Source organism: Branchiostoma floridae, chromosome 17 (assembly GCF_000003815.2).
Source record: "Branchiostoma floridae strain S238N-H82 chromosome 17, Bfl_VNyyK, whole genome shotgun sequence".
NCBI classification, from domain to species: domain Eukaryota; kingdom Metazoa; phylum Chordata; class Leptocardii; order Amphioxiformes; family Branchiostomatidae; genus Branchiostoma; species Branchiostoma floridae.
In genome coordinates, this window is record NC_049995.1 from 6341870 (window position 1) to 6366470 (window position 24601).

The window sequence follows — 24601 nt, forward strand, 5'->3', positions numbered from 1 at the left end:
TTTTTTTTCTTTTTCTTTTTATCTGAATGCTCTATCATTCTATTTTCTTTCTGGTCTTTCTTTACTTTCTCTTTCTCTTTTTCTTCTTCCTTTCATTTATTCCTTACTGATTTTACTTTCTAATTTTCCCTTCCCTTTGGCTGTTTGTCCATTTCATACATTCTCCTGTTTTTCTTACCTTTGCCATGTTCTTTTTATCTGCATTGTTGTTTTCTCACCTTTCAATTGTTTTGGTTTCAATTCAGTTCACATCTAGATTGGTGCAAACACTCTAGTGTACTTGATCTATTGTACTTGAATTAGGTTTTGGTGTTATCTTCTCTCTCTTTATTGATATATTTTGTATAACAGTGTGTGATCTTGTTGTTCCACACTGCTTTAGTTCAGGGTGATATGCTTTTATTTTGGAAAGAAAAGTTGTTGTGGAAGTTAAAATGACCACAGTTGTTATTGTGTATCTGTAGTGAGTTAGGATTTTGGAGACCACGGTCCCTGAACAGTGAAATCTCGTACTTTGGTGTGGGAGGGAAACAGGCAGTATTCTTCATTGGAACAACAACAAGGGTGAGTCTTTCTAAGCAGTCCTCAGTCAGAGTCTTTCTAATACCCCTGTCACATTATCCACGATCTCCGGGCGTATCGATGGAAGGTCAGCCATATTTAAGATCGACAGAGGGTTGCGCATATTTTCCCCCTGAAAACCGTCCCTGTCAAATTTTTACCTTGTACAATTGTTATGCAGAAAGTTATTATTATAAGTGAGGCTCGGGTGATTGCTGCAGAATCATTGTCTGATAGATTGTCTGCAAATATGACAGGGGTATAAGCACATGGATGTCATCCAAGAAATTTACTTGCCATACCCATGGGCCTTTCTACCTAGACTTGGCCAGAAAAATCGTGCAAAAAAGTAACGATTGTTTCATTTCATGTGGGATGCTTGGAGTCAAGGGACTAGGTAGGTAGGTAGCCTTAGAGATGTTTGTGCAAAAAAGTTCACAATGACTTTATTTCCTATTTTCTTAGATGATCACGAAACCAAAGAACTCCAAAGACGTCCATGAGTTGGTGATCTCACAGGAAGATTTTGAGAAGAAGGAGAAGAACAAGGAAAAGATCTACAGTGGGTACATCAGGAACAGGAAGGTGGGATTTCTTTACTTCGTCTGAAACATTCCATACTATATCATTTATTATGACTTACACATATGATACATCAAAACTAACTAGTGCTGTTATCCCTCTGTACTTCCTTGGAAATTTGCGGACAAAAAGTTTACCATGTTTAAAAAAATTTTTAGAAGCTTCAAATAATGTTTTTTTACAAAACAAGAACAGACAGAATTTAAAGCTTGAGACAGCCCTATATATAAGACCAACATATTATCAAGTTACATGTACTCTTATTTGTACTACTCATAATCTATTGATTATATGGTGTCCAGAACTTGTTCTTTGTTGCACTTCTTTAACCACAAAAACAAGTTGTTACTGAGTGTATATCTTAAAACATTTGCCCAGATTTTGTTTTCACAGTTTATGTAGTGACCTCACAAATTGATGTCTTTTCAACGTAACACAGAATCGTTTTAACTGCAAAGTTGAAATACAGTGAAAAACCTCTTTTCCCTTAAACCATAAAATAAATCCACTACAAAAGAAAAGAAATTTGCTGTACTGTGCAAAACCCCATGACAACCCCTTGTTTCCATGACAATCCAGCCTGGCGACACCTCCCACATCAGTCCAGAGGAAGACCACATACGGAAGATCATCTCCGAAGAAACAGGGAGAGAGAACTTCACAGCTGTGGTGGTGACTAACGTGAACACTGTGCACCTCAAGTTTCTCAAGGACTACATGAAATACTGGCCCAAACAACTCAGGTTGGTCAAGCCATGTTCTTTTGTTCTGTGTGTTTATTTGTTATGGTTATACTGTTATGTTTACATATCAATGATGATGGTTACACTGTTACTTCAATATTGCAGAGTGACAGTGTGATTGCAAAAATGGTACAAATGGAGACTTGTAGGATAAGAATTAGCTCCTTTGACCTCGGCTCCAAATTTGGTTCATGTACATAGGTTTGGCCTGGGTCCAAAGTTGATACTGTTTTCATTACATGTGTACATTTGCTGGGTATGACAGGAAAATGGTTTAACTGTAGACTTGCAGAATGGGAAGGCTGGTTTGGCTTGGTTGGGTCCAAATTCGGTTCATGTACATAGGTTTGGCCTGGGTCCAAAGTTGATACTGTTTTCATGACATGTGTACATTTGCTGGGTATGACAGGAAAATGGTTTAACTGTAGACTTGCAGAATGGGAAGGCTGGTTTGGCTTGGTTGGGTCCAAATTTGGTTCATGTACATAGGTTTGGCCTGGGTCCAAAGTTGATATTGTTTTCATGACATTTTTACATTTGCTGGGTATGACAGGAAAATGGTTTAACTGTAGACTTGCAGAATGGGAAGGCTGGTTTATCTTGGTTGGGTCCAAATTCGGTTCATGTACATAGGTTTGGCCTGGGTCCAAAGTTGATACTGTTTTCATGACATGTGTACATTTGCTGGGTATGACAGGAAATGGTTTAACTGTAGACTTGCAGAATGGGAAGGCTGGTTTGGCTTGGTTGGGTCCAAATTCGGTTCATGTACATAGGTTTGGCCTGGGTCCAAAGTTGATAGTGTTTTCATGTCATGTGTACATTTGCTGGGTATGTCAGGAAAATGGTTTAAATGTAGACTTGCAGAATGGGAAGGCTGGTTTGGCCTGGGTCCAAAGTTGGTGCCACAGGCTTAGCCCAGGTCCAAAGCAGGTCAGACTGCTAAGTAAAAGGATTCCAGCAGATTTATTTTGAAGAGAAGGGATAACCCATCAAACTTGGTAAAATTTGCAAGCCATAGCAGTGCCACATTTGCACTGCTACTACTAGGTAAGAAAATAGCATCATGATTTGACCGAGGTTCACCAGAATGGTTTTGTTGAAAAGGATCATATTATTTGTACAGTGTACAGAAGAGGGTCAAATTAGGAAAGGAATGAAACAAGCAAACTAGCTTATAGCCAAACCAGCTTAATACTTGAATACCCCTAGTAGACAAGAATCTCGATACTTGTGTCAATGGAAAATAACAATGGCAGAAACCTTTAAAAGTAGTTGCAGTGGTCAGTTAGTCCTCAATAGACATTATAGATTTGGTTACCAGTTTAATTTGATTTTTGATGTATTTTTTTCTGCAAATGATGTTAGAAAAAGTGCTCCATCCTTTAGAGTTTGGAATGATGTTTTCCTGACTTGCCTCTGTATTTCAGTCACATCTACCATTACTACCTCCATGGACCACAAGGGAATACTGCTGCTGCCGAAGGGGGGAAGAGAGCTCGCTGTGACAGCCCTTCCCAGCACATCCACATTCAGGTAGGCTCTTCTACTAACTGCTGTCACCCCTGCATGGGAATTGGAAAATCTGGATTTCTCTTAGCAGTTATTTCACATCATGTTCAGAGAAACACAAGTCGCAAGTAAAGAGTTAATAATATCGGGTGTATTTTGCAGCCAGTAGGTACCCAAAGTGAGGGTAATGAGGCTGTTTAACGTGGTCGAGGTACCTCCTCGAGCACGGGACCCCCGTTTTACGTCCCTCCCGGAAGACGATTTCGTGGAAAGATTCGTGACGCTACAGCAATCTGGACGCACTTGGTTGGTCCCCCATCCAAGCACTGTCTGGACCGCGCGTTGCTGAACTTCCGAGGTCGAGGGATCGGGTGTAGCAATGCGCCACGCGGCCGTAATTAATGAAATCTTAATATTACCAGACAGTAGTATCTGCAATTTTCATATCATGCAACAGAGGGAGCTTTTATCATTGTCATGATCTCTCCGCTTCTTCTGATAAAACTCATACAGGTGAGTCGCAAAGAGGTTGTATATCAACAATGAGCAGTTTGACAATAGGGTCATCATAGAAGATTGTATGTCACTGTCTGAATGAGCAATTTGACAAGTGTCCGCAGTTTCCATATCATACAAGAGAGGGTGCTCTTAACATGGTCACAATATCTCTTCTCTTCAGATAAATCTCATACAGATGGGTCACAAGGAGAAGATAGTATGTCTGACTGAATGAGCAATTTGACAAAAGTATCTGCAGTACTCATATTATACAACAGGGGGAGCTCTTAACATGGTCATCATCCCTCCACTCTTCAGATCAAACTCATACAGATGGGTTGCAAGGAGGAGATTGTACAATGTCATGTATATCATTGTCAGGATGAGCAATTTGACAAAAGTATCTGCAGTTTTCATTTCATACAACAGGGGGCTCTCTTAACATGGTCATCATCTCTCTACAGATAAAACTCATCCAGATGGGCCGCAAAGAGAAGATTGTGGACCTGAGAGAGTTAGAGGACGACATGCAGACACAGTACATCCAGAAATCTGCAGACAGCTTCGAGTTCAAGGCCACCGTAGAGGGGACAGGAATAGTGGAAGGAATCCTGCGGTATCACCCGTTCCTGTACGATAGGGAGACATATCCTCCTGATATGTATGCTCCACCTGTGGGTAGGTATTTCTCATACTTGCATGTGAGACTTACAATGTGCAAGTTCATACACACCACCTAGCAGACCTCAGAAGTACTACAGCAGTTTCCTTTGCCAAAAGGTTATGTTCAGTTGAACATATTTTTGTGTGTTCATGAATACTAAAGGATTTGTTGATTGAACCTTATGATATCTGGTAGGTGGTAAAATAAAAGGACAACGTATATGACCTCCTACTCCTTACAGCTTTCTATGGTACTGCAATATAACATCCAGGTTTTAAATCTCATTTCTGTTAGAACACTTACTCAAAGTCACATCATGCAAAATTAACTTTTGTCTGGCTACAATGAATAATGAAGCTAAACATAGTTACTTCTTAGAATGTAGTCCCACACTGTACTGAGTCTATACCCCTGTTCTCATCATGGTTCATGACTAGAGCAGATTTCCAATCCATACAGCTTCCTTTTCCCAACAAGTCCATCTGTTGTCCTCTCTGTCTATCACAGTCTATCAATTTACAATTATCATGGGAAATAGGAAAAAAATATGTGTAAACATTTCAATTCCAAATAGAATTTGATCATGATTATCCGAGTGAATGTGTGTGTTTTTACCGGTGCGTAGCACCGGCTTTGAGACGGGAGAAGCGGGTCTTTCAACCATTCGTTTGGTTTGCATGGATGGATGCATGGATGCATGGATCGGTCAATTTAACCAAACACTTCTAATAGCCCTTCCATACGCGTGATTACGGAATTGAGTTAGCGTGGCCGACCGGTCTACGGCTCTGTGTGCAGATAGCGATTTGCTTTTGCAGCCGTGGATCGTGGGTTCGAACCCCACTTGTAACAATTTTTTTTTTCTTTTTTTAATAGAAGACAGATCAATTCAGTAATTCGATGCATGATTTTGTTTAAAGTCCAGGCTTTTCCCAAAATACGCACTGGCCAGCTTTTTTCAGAAGCTTTCTTGTTTCCCAACAGTTGAAGAAGATGAGGACGACTGTGTATCAACTGACCGCCCCGCCCGAGGAAAGAGACCCATTTTTGAGTGCTACTGGAATGGGAGACTCATCCCATACACATTTGTAGACGAGTAAGTAGAAAATTTACGAGTATGAATGAAACAATGAGAAATACTTTTTAAGGCTAATCAAGATCTTTCTCCTAAGAAAAAGTACATGGCACATTCTTCCTCTGGTTAGCACTCAACACTTAATAGAAAAATTATGATAAAGTCATCGATTATGATAATAATACTAGTAGTTGAACACACTCACACCCCTACCAGTAAACTAGCCTCTTACTGTAGTGACTGCACAACTGTGTGGCCTAAGGGCTAAAGAAACAGAGATGGGCACTACCCCTATATACCCATAGGTTGCAAGCCAATAGACTACACATACTACCATACCAAGAGAATTTTTTCCGATAACCCATTCTTACGTACCTTTTCTCCCAGTTTTGATTGGTGCAGTCCACCCAAGAAGAGGGGGGTGATCCCAGTAGAATGTTACAACAGGATCTCTGGTTGTCTCTTCCTAAATGATGACTGTGTGGCCCAAGGGCTACTTGAACAGAGATGGGCACTGCCCCTTTATACATGTACCCTCAGGTTGCAAGCCAATGGACTACACGTACTACCGTACCAAAAAACGTTTCTGATAACCCATTCTTACATTCCTTTTCCATCAGTTTCGAGTGGTGCAGTCCACCCAAGAAGAGGGGGGTGATACCAGTAGAATGTTACAACAGGATCTCTGGTTGGCTCTCCCTAAATGACGACTGTGTGGCCCGAGGGCTACTTGAACAGAGATGGGCACTGCCCCTTTATACATGTACCCTCAGGTTGCAAGCCAATGGACTACGTATGGCACTGTACCCCAAATTTTGTGAAAACCTATTCTTACGTACCTTTTCTCCCAGTTTTGAGTGGTGCAGTCCACCCAAGAAGAGGGGGGTGATCCCAGTAGAATGTTACAACAGGATCTCAGGTTGTCTCTTCCTAAATGACGACTGTGTGGCCCAAGGGCTGCTGGAACAGAGATGGGCACTGCCCCTATATGCTAGCCAATGGACCACATATGGTACCGTACCCCCCCAAAATATTTGTGATAACCTATTCTTACGTTCCTTTTCTCCTAGTTTCGAGTGGTGCAGTCCACCCAAGAAGAGGGGGGTGATCCCAGTAGAATGTTACAACAGGATCTCTGGTTGTCTCTTCACTAACGACAAGTTCCAGGTGTCCACAAACAAGCTGACCTTCATGGACCTGGAGGTCAGGCTCAAGGACAAGAACACCACATACTCCATGGTCAAACAGGGACAGGTAAGGGAGGGTTCAGACATGTTTCGGGAGTGAGGACGGTAAGGGAGGATTCAAGCATTATCAAGGGGGAAATAGGGAACAGTTGAGGAGGATTCAAACATTGTTTGAGGGAACATAGGAACGGTACATGTAGTGGAGGATTTGAACATTATTAACATGAGAGAAGTAGGGAAAGGCAAGGGATGATTCAAACATTGTTATGGGGCGAGATGGGAAAAGGTTAGTCTGTGTGACACAAACTATTCTGTTCGGGGCTGTAAGTGGCCTCTCCCCACAGAAGGCCGGCAGATGTTTGGCGGGCTGCTATAAGCAAGATTAAATCAGGCTAGGAAAAGGTGAGGGAGGATTCAGTATTGTTTTGTACTGGAAGAAAGGGCAATAGAAGGGGAGATTCAGAAACTGTTCAGTGGGTATTGCAAATGATCTTGATGGGCTCCAAGAAAACTCAGTGATGTCATCAGTGATTCCTGAGCTGACTCAGGTCTCTGGCACTGAAGGAGTAAATCATTCTGCAGTTCTTTTGAAAGTTGCCAGAGGGAGCTCATTTTTGTAGGAATATACTGTGTATGAAAATACTATTGACTGGCTTACCCCATTCAACTTTTTTTAGTGGTACATACCTACAGAAAATCTTATAGTTATAAAAAGGGAACTGTGGGAAGTGTTAAATTGAATTTTTGTATTATTATTTTTTTTTTTAGGAACAGAGAGCAAAGATTGACCGTCAGTTTTTTGAGTGGTTGAAGGAGTGCCATGAGAAGTACGATAAGCAGGTGAAGTTCTGTGGGTTCGGGGGCTCCATCACAAGGCCCGAGTTAGCCTCTAAGAAACAGCAGGCTCCTTGGGCCGTCTTCAAGTCTATCGAGTGGGATGGGAAGGTCTTCAAGGAGGGACAACTGGTAAGGATGTTTGTTTAACATTTTACTGTAACAGTTAGTAACAGTTACTGTCACATATTCACATATCCAGATTTGACATGGAAAAACAATGTCCATAATTACTACAATACTGCTATAATAAATTAAACTGTATGAATGGGTACATCACATTGGTTCAAAGCCTTTTTTTTCTTCTTGTTGGACTGGTCCGAAAATACCAGACTTAAAAAAAATAAGTGGACCAGATTTTGAACAGATTTGAAAATGAACCATTATCAGCAGGTCTTCAAGCATTTAAGGGCTTGCTGATCCAAGAAAGTTACATGTATGAATACTCTAGAAAATATTTAGAACATCACAAAGATGTTATAAACAGTTCTAAACATTTACTTATCACAGGTAGAAATGGTATAAAGATTTCCAAAATATTAGAACAAAAGGCAAGAAACACCCTCTTGGTAATGTGGAATTGACTCTACCGCGAAACAAAGTCCCAGCAAAAACAAAATGAATTCACTGCGGCTACCATCTTTCCACCACAGGTGCGAACTCAGCGTACAGTCCCGATCATCTACGGTACCATTCAGCGATTCCTGCTCCATGGCGACTATGAAGGAGAGGTGTTCGCTACCGGTGGGGAGATGGAGATTCGACAGGTTGGTTCAAAAGATTTAGATAGAGTTCTTTTGAACCTCAACATGTTGTTTTTGTACAGCCTTTCAGGGTTGGACAAGTCCACTAGCCCTATTGTCCAGGGCAAGTGAAAGTGCTGATCTGGCAAGCGCATGTCCTTACCCACTTGACCAGATTTTCCATTGAGTGAGATTTTGATACTAGTCACTTTTCACGGTCATCGCATCAAGCATGGGTCAATTCAGAAAAATAGAGCCAGTGATACAAGAATTCCATTGCTGGAAGTGAAAATACATAGAAAAACTCAATCCAGATTTGGGGCAAGTGAAAAATTGGTTTGGGAAAGTAATTTTTTTAATGTATTTGCCCAATAGGACATTGAATTTTAGAAAACTTGATCAAACCTGTCCTTTTGAATCACTTCTTTTGGAAAAAAATTGACTTATCAGTTCTAAAGTTCAACTTCAGAATCTATTCCTTGCTGTAGTTGCAACATTGTAAAATAAAGAAAGCTGTTCAATCTAAGATTTGACAAGTTAGTTGAACTTCAATTTGTTGCTTGTTTTTTTTTCATTTATGCCTGGTTTGCTGACTTTTTTTGTAAAGCTTCATCAGTAAATAAGTGACATTAGTTAACTGTGTTTTAGAATATAACAAAACAGAGTCCTCCTGCTGTTTTTCAATTTTCAAATGGAAGAATGTACTTTTCTTTCCTACATTGGTCAATCAATGAATCAGATGTGTTGTTGTTTTGTTGTCGTTGTTTTTAGGAGCCGTCTTCCCTATACGATGAAGTGAAAGTTCTCCACCTGTCCAAGCTTGACCGCTCCACCACCAAACTACAGGCCAAGAAATACATAGAAGAAGAAGAAGCAAAGTAAGACTACTTGCCTTAGGCCTGATTTGATTAAAAGTTTAAGAAAATGATGGTAACCCTCATAAGATCTAAGACATCAGCATTTAGTCATGTACATTCCCAGACTGCATGGTGACTATCTGGAATAAGTTGGCTGCTGACTTGCGTTGTTTTGGCGAGTTAGCAGCACTGTACACAGTCTGATATAACATCTTTTAAGCAAAAACTTTTGAAGGCTACATACAACAGATTTAGTACCAGGTACTGAATAGATCTTCCCTGTACCTGGAACACTTGCCTTGGTTGCAGTTCTTGCCTAGCATCAAGACCGCGCTAGTTTTTCGCACGCTTTTTTTTTCATTTTGTGCCATTGTACCATGATTATGCCTAATTCTAGTTACTAAATGCATATTTTGATAATGTTATTTTGATGCTACTAGTAACTATTGTATATATCATAAGTCTATGTTGTGCCATGTATGTGTTTTTATGTGTGGGGAAGCAGCTACCAAAGGTGCATTTTGCACCTGTTTTGCCCTCCCCTTCACTCTGTGATAAATCCTAATAAAGAAATAAAGATGGGCTTCAAATGTATCCCCAAAATCTGGGAATCCCTTTTAGTTCCTGACATTATGTTCTGTTAAGGCTTGTAGATTAAGTAAACCCTTCTCACTTCCCTTCCTTTCTGTATTAAGACTGCCAGACAAGGTAGTGGTTAAGTGGCCGGAAGGGGACAGTCTTCAGAACAATGACAAGATACCAGCTGGGAGAACAATAGGTAAGGGACCAGCCATTCACAATAGGTAATGGACCAACCATTAACAATAGGTAAGGGACCAACCATTAACAATAGGTAAGGGACCTTCCAGTAACAGATAGCACTGTGGCAGAATGTATTGTAAATAAGGTTTTGTTGGCGTAATGTATTGATAACATTCTGTCTATAGTTTCCAAATGTTGTGTCAGAAAGGATATCATGTGCAATGCACTGATGGAATACTGACTAAACATCTAAAAGAAACCATGCTGAATTCTATAATCGGTAACTACTTAACAACAACTCATGTACAAGCCCCAGGTAGCACAGTTGTAACTGAGATACCATGCTTGTTAAGGGTTAAAGGTGTGTATTTGTTGTTGACAGTTGACTTTACCATTGATCGGGGTTGTAGCCAGCCTGAAATCATTTTCCATCCCCTCGATTTTGAATGGCTTTGGCGCAGCCTTCCTAGGGGGGTCCTTGGGCATGCTCCGAAGGTAAATTTTGAAGCCTAGACCTCTGAAACGCTATTTCCTGCATTTTGAGGGTTAGATTTTGCTCACAGAGGAATGGGCAAATGTTTTTTCCGTCCCCAGCTAAGGACGGAAGGACGGGGGCTGGCTACAACATTGCCTTGATGCTTGATTAACAGTTTATGAACCAGGCTGTATGCCATTACCCAATTGCTGTCATCGCTCGGTCAAACGCGGTCACATAAATTCATGAAGTGCATAAAAAAAGAAAGAAAATAGGCATCATGGAAAAGACAACTGTGTAATTCCCCTTACAATAATGCATGGTTAATCCCTACCTGTTTTCTATAAAGGGTGTTCCCACGCTCATTTTCTTTGTCATTGCACAAATTAAACATGAACAATTTAACATATGACCTGTAACATAACCTCAGGTCATGATCACTCTGTAAGTGCATGTAACAAGAAAGGTAAACACCACACTACTGACACAGTTACTTAATATATTTTTATACTGACACATTTATCAAATTTTGCATTCAGTAAAGACAATCATACATTTACACTCGTCTGTTGGCATCCACCTGCCTTGGGAGACAATTGTAGACAGTCACTTGCCATCTTGGGTTCAGCGACCTGGCCTGCACATGACTTTTTAAGGTGAAGGAGGGGTATGCAATTCCTTCTCCACCCTCTCGTCTACTGGAGCACTAAGTCCCACAGGGACAAGAACTGCACATTAATTTTACAACTTGCAATGTTTGATTTAAGGAAACAGCAATCTTAATTTACATGTATTTTTGCCTCATGAGGTTTTTCAAGTACTTGTTATTCGGTAGAATGAATCTGGTCAAAGCACAGACCGTATGATTGTGTCAATCAAGTGGAAAAGCCAAAATACAAAAGAGTAGCACTATCTACATATGGCATCAAAAGTATCTGTCTGGTGGAATACAAAGTTTAACATTTTTCTGGCAGTGTAGGTTCTTGATAAATTCATAATTATATGCAAAAACAATTAGTGTAAGCAATGCTTCTAGTTGGATAGGACACCAGATCATTAATAACTTTATATATAATTATGAACCTTTTGTTTTGCTGATTCCATAGTACATGCATGTGCATATGTCAAATCATTCCAAAATAACAAATATAGGCATAAGCCAGTATTATGTGTGTCAATCTGTCTGTATATATATCTGTGGACAGTATAACTTATGAGGTCGTGGATAGATATTTGTGATATCTTGAACATGGGTTTGGGTGGAAAAAATTACAGTCATATTTCGATACTGGGCCTCCTACTGCTAGTTATGCTTTCTAGAATATTGCAGAAATTTGGGTTTTGATATTTCTCGTTTCTGGACATGCTACGGCCATGATTTTTGAGTGGTAGACAGCTCTTTTGGTAAATAGTATTTTACTAAGTAATAATTATACAATCATGTAGGTTTGGGCCCCCTAGCAGCTATTTTAGAACTGCACCGACTGACTGTGTCAGATTATTAAATGAGTCGAGATGGGTTCGACGGATCATCACGACTATTTGTGAATGTATGTATACATGTAGATAAGTGATGATTTATTTGATTAAACACATATTATGCAAATCAGCATCTAATATGCATAATCCGTGAGGAAAATTTGTCCTTGTTTGATCCAGGTGCCATGAAGGTGGAGATCTTTAACCGGAAGGGAGAGGCGATAAACCGGTTGCCAGGCGGTTCAGGACCGGGTTCGGCTGGTTCTAGGAAACTCCTGGTGGAGCTCAAGATCATCTGGCACTGTGAGTTTTATTCCTCTTTTTTTTTCTTCTTTTTTTTCTTCTTTTTTTTTAATGAGTTTGGTCAGTGCAAGGCCATTGGCCACTTCTAGGCACTGAACTATGGTCACTGTAGCAGCATCTCTTCTCCTTATGTCAGAAACATCGAGCTTCAGCAAGTTCGACTAACTAACTCAATAGGCAAAGCATCCTGCTCGAGAAGTTTCCTACCCCATTTAGCCGGAATAGTTTGATCCACTCACACTGGTAAGGTCCCTAATCTTTTTGATAAGTGCAGCGGGTTCTTTTACGAGCCCGGGGTATGACTCTCCCCATACACGAGACCTCCATTTAACTTCCTATCTGAGGGACGGCCCTAGCCAAAGCTAGGTACTCATTTTTCACCTGAGTGAGATGAGGAAAGTCGTGTAAACTACCTTTACCAAGGTCACAAGATCGTCACATGGCAGGGATTCAAACTCGAGACCTCTCGGTCCCAAAGCAACACGCTGCCGTTGCGCCCGGCGGTCTCACTTCTTAAGGCCACGCCAATTTAATTTGTTGCTTTTCAGGTTTCTTAAAGTGAAAGTATAACAATTGGACATCATTATTAAGCAATGGGAAAACTCAAATTTGACTGTATTCACTGCATAAAACTGAGTGCACAAAGGAATACTGTAAATGCATTTAAGTTTGCAGGGATTTCATTGTGCGTTAGCGGAAAAATGGAGTGTTTGCAGTGGATTTAAGTTTGAGTTAGTGCCATACATACACTGTAGTCAAGGAAAAATTTCTGCGGTAAGACTGCCTCGCAAAAATCATAACATAAAGCTACCGTGAACATTTCTGCATGTATATTTTGTAGACTTGGTCCACGGGCATTGTTTTTATATTTGATATATACAGTTACGTATATTATAAGTTAGCATGTTTTTGTATGAAAGATCCGAGGACCAACAAATTAAATTGGTATGGCCTAAGGCCATGTTGATTTCAATATATGGATTAGATGTTCTAAAGCCCCTAAATTGATGCGAGCTTGAGAGTATAAAAAAAGTTTGGCCAAAATAAAAACTTCTTCAGCTCATTTCATCTTCATCTTCTGATATTTTTTTGTAACTTACGGCATATATTTTATCACTTTGCAGCAGCTGCTTTACACGATGTACAGTATGGCCGGAAGCTTTTCTTGGTGGGGGGGGGGGGGACAATATGTACGAAAATTGATGCACCTGCGGTTGTCATCCATATCAAATCAACATGGCCAAACCAGTAAACTGCGTATGGGCGTTATTCATCCACTGTGTACAGTAGGTATATACGTACAAGCTGTGTAAGACTACACTGTAAGGTTTGATTCACTCAAACCCGAAGGACCCCTTCCCTTTTCCTATAATAAAGTGTGGACCGTGTTGAACCATATTCCCACATACCGGTATAACTATGATGCAAAATAAGGCATTAGACACAATACACTTTAGAAGCAACTGTCACTTGTTTCAAAACTTGTCCAACCCTGAGTATAGTGAGAAGTACACTTTTATTGACGCAACACAAATATAGTTCAGTTCAGGTCTTCTAAAACACTACAGATAAAGTTAACATAAATATACACAAGGGTACAGTCATGTAACAATGGTTTAGTATCCAGGTAAACAATTTCAACGACAATTCTGTCTCTACAAATGAATAAGAGTCGGTGATTACTTCCAGACATTTCGAGCGACATCAATCACTCTTCTTCAGCGAAAAAAAAAGTACTCACTGGCAGAACATAGTTACATATACATGTATCTCTGTCATTGTTGAGCACATAGTTGAAAAAAAAAGTTAAACATGTCAGTCACGAACTTGTATGCAAATGTACCCCTATAATTATGTAAGTCATATTGTATACTATGGTACATGTAGGACAACACCTTAGTGTACGAACTTTGTGTAAGCAAAGAAGAATACAATGATTTTAACAATTATGATCAGTTACAATAGTCCAATGTTCTAGTAATAACTTCTAACATTTGTACTTAATTTACTTTTAGTAGCGATGTAGTTTCACCATACATAGTACAGTCTACAGCCAACTTTCAGTTCATATGACACAATGATTCCCATCGACATCTATAGCCATTGCACATACGTTTATACCCTGTAGTTTACACATTGTACTTTTTAAAAAACTAGATTCACTTTCAAAAAAACATTCCTACATACATGTACATTGTAGCATTGCAAGCAAAAGCTAATAACAAATCAAACACTTGACTTCATAATAGGCCTAAGAAAAAAAATGTCGTGTTTCCTGCTTCCTTATACCTACCCTAGAAAAACCTGCCAACATTTTGGGGAGGTGGGCAGTGGAGCCACTTAGCTTCCAGTTAGAATTTGTATTCAGCCTGCTTCCTATTGAAGTAAAAACACTGCTTGCCCTATCTAATGAAGTATAAATGTATCCACAATTATGCACAAAATTAAAGTTTGACATTGAAAGACAAGTGTCTTCATGCATTTCAGTTTCCTTTCTCCAACTGTATTGTAAAATGTATCACTAGAGTTTGAGCCAGTTTAAAAAGATTACAAGAAAAATAAAAGATAATCCCTATATACCTACAGACTAATTTTTTTCTGGGCTGAAACAGCTCACACAACCTTTTTTTTCCTAGGCCTTACAGTAATTCGTCCATGTTAACACATCTACATAAACAGCATAACAGGATTAGGAATAGGATCCTCCTGACTTAGAGATGTTTGCCATCAAGCATTTAAGGGGCCTGGCCAGGGGAGGGGCTGCTCAAATCAGGCTATACAGGGTTGCATTGGACAAGTCCACAAGCCCGATTGTCCAGGGCAAGTGAAAGTGCTGATCGGGCAAGTGCATGTCCTACGTACCTTTGTATACCCCTCTTGTCCGATCGGGCAAGTAAGATTTTGATATACTTGTTACCTTTCACAGTCATAGCATTAAGCATTCCAACGTCAACACAGAAAAATAGAGCCAACAGTAAACGAATTCCATTGAGGAAATTGAAGAAGACAAATGTCCTCTAAATGTCTGGACAAATAAAAAGTTGGTTTGGGCAAGTAGATTTTCTATGTATACTTGTCCGATAGGACAAGTGAGTTTTTGAAAACTTGTCCGACCCTTACTAGAACTCAGTTCTCTTCTGTTATTGTATAACTCCTTTCGTCTCCAAGATTCAGTTCATTCTGCAGTTTTTCCCTCAGTTCTTCCTGCCTATTTAGCCACCATGTATACATCCCAACGATCAGGGACCCAACCAAAACCAGCGCCCCTCCCCCAAGCTCTAGATACGTTGGCACTTTCTTCAACAAAACATAATCAAACAGTAGTGAGAATGGTATGACTCCATTTTCTAGCGTTTGTACGATCCCAGCCTTTTCTAAACGCAACCCTGCGTACAGTAAAAACATGGCGGCGCCATAGGTACCTGCGTGGCCGAACGCGTACAGCCACGTTGTGGGATCGTGGTCCCATTTTGGTGTATCAAAAATATACATCAACGGTAAAGATATGATCACTCCAATACCCTGTATGTAGAATACAAGTGTGAATAGATGGACTGTGCGTCGAAGTAGCGAACGTCCGAGCACCATCATGGCTGAAATGGTCAGCGCTGCTGACAAGGGGAGCAGAATGGACCGTGCTATTTCTGAGGGCGTGTACGATTGGGCCTCTCCTTGTTGCATACCAACTGCCACTAACACGACCCCAACTATACACACAACAATGCCACACAGGTTAACAATTGCAACAACCTCCTTTAAAAACACCAGTGCCATTATGGTCGTAAACACGGGTCCCAGCCCGCGTATGATGCTATACGCTTCTCCGGGAGAAACGTATAGAATTGAGAAGAGAAGTAGTATTGTGGCGCCGTTTCTACCTACCCCCATTGCGACTAGCATCGCGGTCTGTTTGCGGGTTTCCCCTAACAGATTCGGCCGTACGTATGCTACAAGTATGAGATTAAACGCAAAGATGAATGACCGGTTGAGAAATATGATCTGATAGGAGGGAAACCCTCCAGCATGACTTAACTTCATGAAGTCTCCGGCTAGAGCGAAGAAGATCGTGCATATGAGAACCAACGTCACCCCTAGTCCTGACCGCAGAGTTTGCCGTAACTTGCTTTCTTCTTGGCTTGTGTCTTCTTGAGTGTCCAAAGGATGCATGTTCCCTGTTTGTTCTTGCGACTGCTTTTCTTGAAGTCGCACGCAAGAAGGATGCTCACACTGTTCCTCGATGGTCGATAGTTTTTTGATGAGCGGCGTTAGTTCAGTTGGTTTGTCCGTCATATTTTCCAGCAGAAATGGATTGGAGTCAGACTATTGAACTGAGCTTTGAGAGGGTGACTCAGTCCAGAGCTTGACTCCTGGCCAACTGTTGCTCACTCAACTTCTAAATTGTTTGCAGTCCCCTGTATGGAATGTTGTGACCCACTTTCAAAAAGAGCAGTTCAGTTGACTTGTTCATAAAAAAAGTCTCTATAAACCATACAGCATGTGACTGTCATGGGCCCTCAAGTACAAGAATGACTGTCCGCAGTATAAATGCTATAAGGAGCTTCAAGTGTTTGATTTCTTAGTCATCCTTCAGAAGTGCTTCTCCTTTACTGCCTTGTCTTAAGCTTGGTCTTGTTTTACCAGAGTCCCTGCTTGTTGTCCAAGTGAAAGTCCAAGAGAAATGCAAGTCTGTCCTCACAGCCTTTTAGATCCAAATCTCCTTCCAGTCATAAGTTCCTGTGAAGTTCCTCAGCTTTGTCGTGGGTGGAATTTATGGTGTTTCAACTTGACCGAATTCCGAGAAAGGGAGTGCGTAAACAGAGTCAACTCTTCTTCTTGCTGTTGTCAGAAAGGCCAAGAAATAAACGACATTTCCTCACAGCAAAGTTCCCTCCTAGACGTCAGTTAAGCAAAGAATCTTCTCACCGGTGTCTTGAGCAAAACTCAGTAAGGTCCAAACTCGCCAAAATTCAAAAAAAGAATGACTGGAACTGGTCCTTTTAGGGAACTGATGTGGTGACAAGTGCTACCCAAGCGTGGTTGTGCACACGGCGCGTTTGAATCGTTACCCGCAATCCTGTCATGCACTAGCAGTGTCCCCGGCGCCCTAACCAGAATGGGGCACTGTAGTAGGTCATGCTTTTACCAGCATGTCACTGCCGGCGACAAATTCTTTGCACTTCTATATCAAGCATGTTTGCCCAGTGATTGATAGGGTGGGCCAACCAAAGTTATTTCTGTGAATCGCGTGCTCTCGTTGCGAAGTTTCGGCACACGCGAGTCTTGCTTACACATCGTAAGTTCGGCAGTCGGATCCAGACTGACTCTGTAGTGTTCTGTGTACCAGTTTACATGCTTTGACAGGGTGCAGTCCTTTAGAGGTGACCCGGAGGTCAATTCTTTGTTTCATGAGGCTATTAGTCTAAGAGTAGTTATGTAATGCAGCTTGGTATCTGGTTGTTCAACAAAAATCAGTTATGGATTGCACAATTTTGTATCAAGTTTAGAGTCTGTCATATTGTTAAGCTCTGTACTGCTATTATTATGTACACAAAACAAACAAATAAAAGATACTTATTACAATACCTAGACAAGGTGTAACATGTGTACTGTAAAAGCATCTACTTTTGCTGTATTTTTATTTTGCGGTAGGTTGGAAAATCAGTTTTTTTTCATTGTTTCAAACTTTGTATTTGAAATAATTCTGCTGTACATGAGCGTATTAAAATGTATCTTTTGGGGATGAAATTTTCACAGCAAAGGGTTGTGGAAAAGAATAATTCGACCATGAAAATGTCAAGTTCTACAGTTTATTCTGGTCACGTATGAAGAGACCACTTTGTTACACACCTGTCAAAACTATGTTCACCCTTAAGGCATTTAGGACCAACCCCAGCATTAGTTCATATTAGCACCATACTTGACTAACCACAAAAAAGACAACAAAAATAGCATGACTGTCTTAGGTTTCACTGCCTATTGCAGTATTCTTGGAAGCCTGAAATTTTTTTCTGTCCCCCCGATTTTTGAACGGAATTCATGTGAAGCGCCAGAGGCTTCCACGTAGCGGTGCGTACCTAAGCCCCAGAACTGTAAAAATGTTAAGGTCCAAGTCCAAAAAAAACTAAATCTCGGAACCAAGTCCTGACTTCGCTTTTTTGTTCTAAACCATCTAAAACCTTCCATGGATAGGGAAATTTTTGCACTGGAAAAAGACAAAAAAACATTCCGTGTTTATTACAACTGACCTTTTGTGTTTACACTCATAATTTGCATGTATTTTCACATTGCATGTCACATATTTTGAGAATCTGATGTGATATGAATTTATAAGAATCAATGAGAATAATCTTTCAGTTAAACTTAAAGACTTACACAATTGGACTTGACAAAAATTTTGTATATAAGTTGACACACTTTTTTTTACTGTAAACCTCGAAATATTTTTTAACGTTTTTTTTCCACTGCAAAGCCATTATAATACCAGGAATATCTAAATTTTATTCTACAGTGTCCTTTTTTCAACATCAAAGTTTAACTTGAAATGCTGCAAAAACATCCAGTCCACTAGCTCATACTGTGAAATTAAAATCCTCTTAAAAATATCTGAATTTACAGTACTAGAAATGCGTCATATGCATTGTTGTAAAATAAACCTAATGTCAAGTCATTTCCCGGATTATAAAAGTTTTACTGTATATCAACACATAGCAATTAGCATACATGTATGATGCTTTTGTTAGAAGTTTGTATTACCAATGGCTTTTTATTTAATATTGTATTAGGCTTTCAATGCAACAGATTGAAATAACTAGCATTTCTATAGAAGATAATGTTACAAAGTAACACATTAACCACGTCATGTCATAACCAAATGTCATAAAGTCCACCAAAATTCAACAATTGCTCAATGCGTATCCTCCTTTTATTTTCATTGCTGTGTGCATTTTGTGTAAAATTCATATCATAGCAAACCTTCCCATTGACAGTACAACTGTTAGGAAAAGTTTTGTTGCGTCAGTCAATTAGGGGTTGCCATGATACCGGTTTTTCCTGAGATTATGCTCTGTTTTATGTTTGTTTTCCAAAGGTCATACTTGAACTGTTTTCTTTTGTGTAGACGAAAGAGTGGCAATGACCGAGAAATCATGAATAGAATGTCTGTGCCCAACCCTCTACTAAATCAGTAGGAACAGACCATGAAAAAGAGGGGGGATTTTCTCTCAGATCTTCTAAATTCCCAGTTGAACTTTTCCATTGTTATCTTTTAAATGTTATTTTCTCCGTTTTAAGCCTTTTTTTTTTACTTTCTGCAGATCCCCCCACCCCTTTTGTTCAGCCATCTTCACATGATTCTTTCTTCACTTTTTTGGCCTGCTACAATGGCTAAGGGAGTAGTAGGTATTGCATTTAGGTTCAGTTCAATCCCTGGCCAAGTCATAACAAAGACATGCTATGTACATGCAGCGCTCTGCATTTGAGAAAGAGTATGGTAGTTGAACACACACTCCATTACTACTAGACTAGCCCCCTGCTATCGATTCCACAGATGAGCAGGCAGACAGGCATTTACCTATTTGCCTGACCTGCACATGACTTTTTATGGTGAAGGAGGGGTGTGCAATAAATTCCTTCTCCACCCTCTTGTCTGCTGGAGCAGTAAGTCTCACAGGGACAGAACTGTATGCCACATGTAAGATGGCTCCAGCAGATGCAGCTTTGTTGTTTCTGGTATCCGTCTCCTAGGAGGACTTCCAACCAAGGATGATGATGATGATGATGATGATGATGATGACTTTATTGAAATTCGCAGTGTGACCACTGAATTGAATTCAATTCACATTCGAAACACACAGTAAAAACATTCAAATATTACATATTACTACTAGGAATAAGTACTATATACATATATACATAGGTTGAAATTTCATTTGGACGATTGTCTGATAACAGGGGAGTATTATTTTGGTGATGTGGATATAGTAATGACTAATGCTGGAATTATGGTCCGTATGCATTGAGCAGGTTGCTCATATATGGAATCGGTGAGTTGCTATATCGGTTTGTTCTGGACATATGACTGTTCAATTTGTGGCTATTTCTGGTGGCCCGACCAGAGATCTGGAATCTTGTCGCAGGCAGCCATTCTCTGTATTCCGAGTTCAGCAAGGATGTGGGGTTCCTCCTACCCCTGACTCGTGTAAGTGGGTGCATCATGCCCGAACATACCCCTATAGGCCTGTCTCAGCCACATGGCCACAAAGGCCTGCCACTGCCACTAGCCACAGCTAGATACTCATTTACACCTGAGTCAAGTGAAGAAAGTCGTGTAAAGTGCATTTCCCAAGGGCACAAGATCGGTGGCACAGCGGGATTTGAACTCAGGACCTCTTGGTCCTGAGGCGAACTGGCTGCCGATTACGCCACGCGGTATCTCCCCCCTGCTGTAGTGGTTGCCCAAAGTTGCATGGCCCAAGGGCTTACAGAAATGTAGATGGGTACAGCCTTACACACCATGCATCCCGTTCAGGCCAAGGACACTTTTCTGTTTCAATGCTGTTTTCCTAATGTTAGAATGTAAACAAAACCTCTTGTTTGCTGCTTATTCTATACACATGTGTGCAACACTGTGCTTGACTTGATGCCGTCCATTTTCAGGTCAGCAAATTAAACGTCAATATTGTCCCCGTTAGTCGCTCCCCTCCATTTAAACGGTTGTATACACCACCAACCATTGTTAGGAACTGTTCCATATGTTATGTGATGCCTATGGCTCCAAATTGGTTTTAGTGACTGTTCAGAAAGTATAGTCACCCCTTTGAAAAGGAAATATTAGCATTACTGTGCATAGCCTTACCCAATGTATTCTCTTTGTATGAAAGTCTTACAAAGCAGCTGAAGTAATACTATGTAAAATTGATACCCATAATGTTTCTTGATTAGATGCAGTTAACCCTTAACACAACAGATTAAAATGTTGTCATGATTATCTTGTATAGTACGTAATATTCGTTTATTTTAGTGGGGCCTAGATTTTGTATAAGGATTACAATTATATGTTTGCAGTGTTTCAAGTTCAAGTTTGAAACTTTTTTTTCAGATAAATGTTGTAAATTTGCAGTGAAATTATTTCAGGACAAAAAGTCATAAAAAAAACACCACAAACATTTCCAGATTTGCAGAGCTGTTGACTGCATAATTTTGGAAGGCCAAAACATTAAACGAAGTTTGAAAATAATTCTGATATAATGATAACATTTATCTTGAACACAATTTGTGTGCCTTGAAAGTACATTGTCATTGAGCAACTGTTACAGAATGAAAAAATGTAGGCGCAGATGTTTCTGTTCAGTGTTTTTTTATCCCTTCTTTTAAACTTGCTAACTCGGCATGAAAGGAAGTCTTCCAGAGAATTCAGCCAAACCAAAATGATGCATCACTTCCCCCCAAAAAAGCAACTGTTAGCTTAAAGACAACAGGCCTGTTGACATATTCGTGGTGTTATTTTAAATCTCGGCTTAATGTTATTTACGAAATGTCAGGTTGCGAACTTTTGTGATTTGTATGAGATTTTTCTTATGGCTCCTTCCGGTATTTTTACTCTGGATTTTTTTGTCTTGTGTATCGATATAACACACCAACTGAGCAAACACACGTCACTGAAGCAGCTGGTAATGTTAAACTGAACAATCTGTCACACGTGCATGTAACCTTTGCAGGTCTACCTTTAAGTATTGTTTAAAGGGGCATTCCACTCCACACGGGAGTGTTATTTTCCGATAGATATTTATTTTAGTGATAACTGCATACTACTTCACATTATACGATAAAGTACCCAGTTGCTCCACATGCCTCAAAAGCATTCAGTCTTCTACTTAACTCCCCAAGTACCCTCTAATTGAATTAATCCTATGACTGAATACAATGCAAAATCTTTAGGTAAGGTTACAAAACTAATTTCAGGTTCGCTAAGAAATCTCGTCTTGTTCTTGTATTCTTTGCTGTCTTATGAGCAATTTGCCTTCTCGGTGTGCTAAGCATACCTCATTTATTCCGAAAATATGTACGATAAACAAAGTGTCTAAGTATGCGTATATGGAATGCATGGGTAGGGTCTGCATGGGTTTAGTGAGTGTCATTATTGTTTTAAAAAACACACATCACGTAATTCATCCCAAGGTGAATTCCACAAAATTCGGCTGATTATGTATTCATTGACACATTATCTATTGGAAAACAAGACTCCCTTCTGGAGTGGAATGCCCCTTTAACCTTTAAAGGTACAAAAAATGTGCATTGTATCCAATGATGTTGCTGTTATCATTCTTGGCACTGTTGTATCAAGAACCATCTACAATCAAAGTCCTAAATGTGAAAGGAATATTTTAAACACCGGTACCTCAAATTAGCCTAATAGTTCATTACATGTTGTATTTCTTGTTTAGCTATTTGAGGGTAAGACCAACTTTTAGCCAATTTGATTTTTATGTTCTTGAGGATAATAGAGAACTGAAAGAACAATTCAAAGCAAAGCCTAAGGACATATGTGTGTGTGTGTTTGTTTGTTTGTATGGAGTGGGTTTTAATAGTCTTTGACAGAAAATCATTCAAGAAGGCATTGACGGATAATCAGTAATTTTGGTGTGTAGATACGTAATTGGGGCTAAGGCCATGGCGCATTAATACACCTGATCCCTTCATCTTGTAAGTTAAGCAACATGCAGTCGGGTCAGTACTTGGATGGGAGTTCACCAAGAAGACTCAGTCTGGATACTGTAGTTGTGTCATACCAAAAACTAAAAAAAAATGCTACATAGGTTCTGTATCTTTTTCTGCCTAAGAGGAAGAGTACGGATCCGAAGCTAAACACACTACACTACCAGTAGACTCTAAGCCCCCTGCTGTAGTGCTTTGAGGTCTCATAACACAGTATTTATCCGCGACCCCCGTCCCCAAAAGTAGTTTGTGAAAATAGTGCCCCGCAGTACTTTTAAAGGCCGTAATTATTCTTCCGTGTACAACAGCGAGGTGGAATCTGTGGTGAATGGTAGATGAATACATCGGTATTGATACTGTATAAGTTGGATTACGTTGCTTCTTTGGCCGGCGTGGATTTGCACCTTGATACTGTTACCGGCACTTCCTGTTCGTCTCCTGCAGTTCCATGACCTCCGCTGGGGGTCAAATCAAAGTGTCTTTTATAGAAAAACGAGCCGGCAAATCTATGCTCATTTTCAGATATTTTGTAGGTTGTACCCTCAACTTCAACATACTAAATTCTTGTAAATTGTATCTGCACCTTACTATTGGTTTTTAGTCGTCGAACCACCTCACTTTGGGGTCCTTAACCATGTAAATCCCCATAGGCGAAAAACTAACTTCTGAGACCTTGAAGCGGAGATGGGCGCTGGGCCCAGTGCATCGTCTGATCAAGGAGGTTGACCCCCTTGTTCTGAAGTATGGGCTAATACGCTTTAGCTTAGATAGGTTAACTGATGCTATATAATGATGCTTATTTAAATTTCACTTTGAATAACCAAGAAACAAGAAGATGAATTGGAATGGCCTTAGTATAATGATCAATGTGGGTGTCATCTCCCAGGGTTAGAGGTTAATTGTAAAATGTTCCATCGTGGCATTACAACGTTTACATGCTAAGTTCCTGGGTACATAATTATACATGTCTGCTGAGGGATGTATCAAGTACTCTTTAAGCTGCACCAATTTTATTTCTTGTTTCTTGGATTTTTTCAGAAAAAAATGGGGTCGGTCCGTAAAAAGAAAATTTTAAAAAACTTTTTAAAAAAGTCGGGGGTAGGCGAGATCAGACAGGAAAACATAAACTTTCAACGTGTAGTAGGTCCCTGGTAGCAAATTTCAAAGTTTGAAGAAATTTTTATTATAAACGTACCGTCCAAAATAGGCAGCTACTGGAATTTGAGGCCCATAGTTAATTTAAGAAAGGAGAGGCAGTGGAATTTTGTCAACACAAGGTGTGGCCATCAATTTGAAAATTTTTTTATTTTTTTATTTTTCAAATCGGAAAAAATAGGACCTGGAAATCAGAGAAACATCAAATAAAATTGGTGTGGCCTTAGCAGGCAAATAACACTTAACACCAGATTTATATACCAGTGACCTGTCAATGCCCTTATTTGTTGCTTCCATTCATTGCCTTGAGGTGTTTACTCTAAGTCTACGGTGGCCTAATGGTCAGGGTTGCTGACTCAGAGCCAGGAGGTGCTGAGATTTGAACCCCTGACAGTTCCTGAGTGCTCTTGGGAAAGGCACTTTACACCACAGGGTTGAACAAGTTTTCTAAAATCCAC

At 40.0% G+C, this 24601-nt stretch overlaps 1 protein-coding gene across 1 annotated transcript in view; it reads left to right on the top strand.

Annotated features, from left to right (window-relative positions):
- Positions 1–24601, top strand: part of LOC118404999 (structural maintenance of chromosomes flexible hinge domain-containing protein 1-like) — a 56036-nt gene that overhangs the window by 4753 nt on the left and 26682 nt on the right. Inside the window, exons 7-18 of the mRNA XM_035804399.1 lie at positions 465–564; positions 1027–1146; positions 1723–1886; positions 3317–3422; positions 4361–4574; positions 5545–5656; positions 6706–6889; positions 7591–7788; positions 8310–8423; positions 9171–9277; positions 9952–10034; positions 12153–12275. Of these exons, the coding sequence (XP_035660292.1) occupies positions 465–564; positions 1027–1146; positions 1723–1886; positions 3317–3422; positions 4361–4574; positions 5545–5656; positions 6706–6889; positions 7591–7788; positions 8310–8423; positions 9171–9277; positions 9952–10034; positions 12153–12275 (1625 nt within the window). The remainder of the gene's footprint in view (positions 1–464; positions 565–1026; positions 1147–1722; positions 1887–3316; positions 3423–4360; positions 4575–5544; positions 5657–6705; positions 6890–7590; positions 7789–8309; positions 8424–9170; positions 9278–9951; positions 10035–12152; positions 12276–24601) is intronic.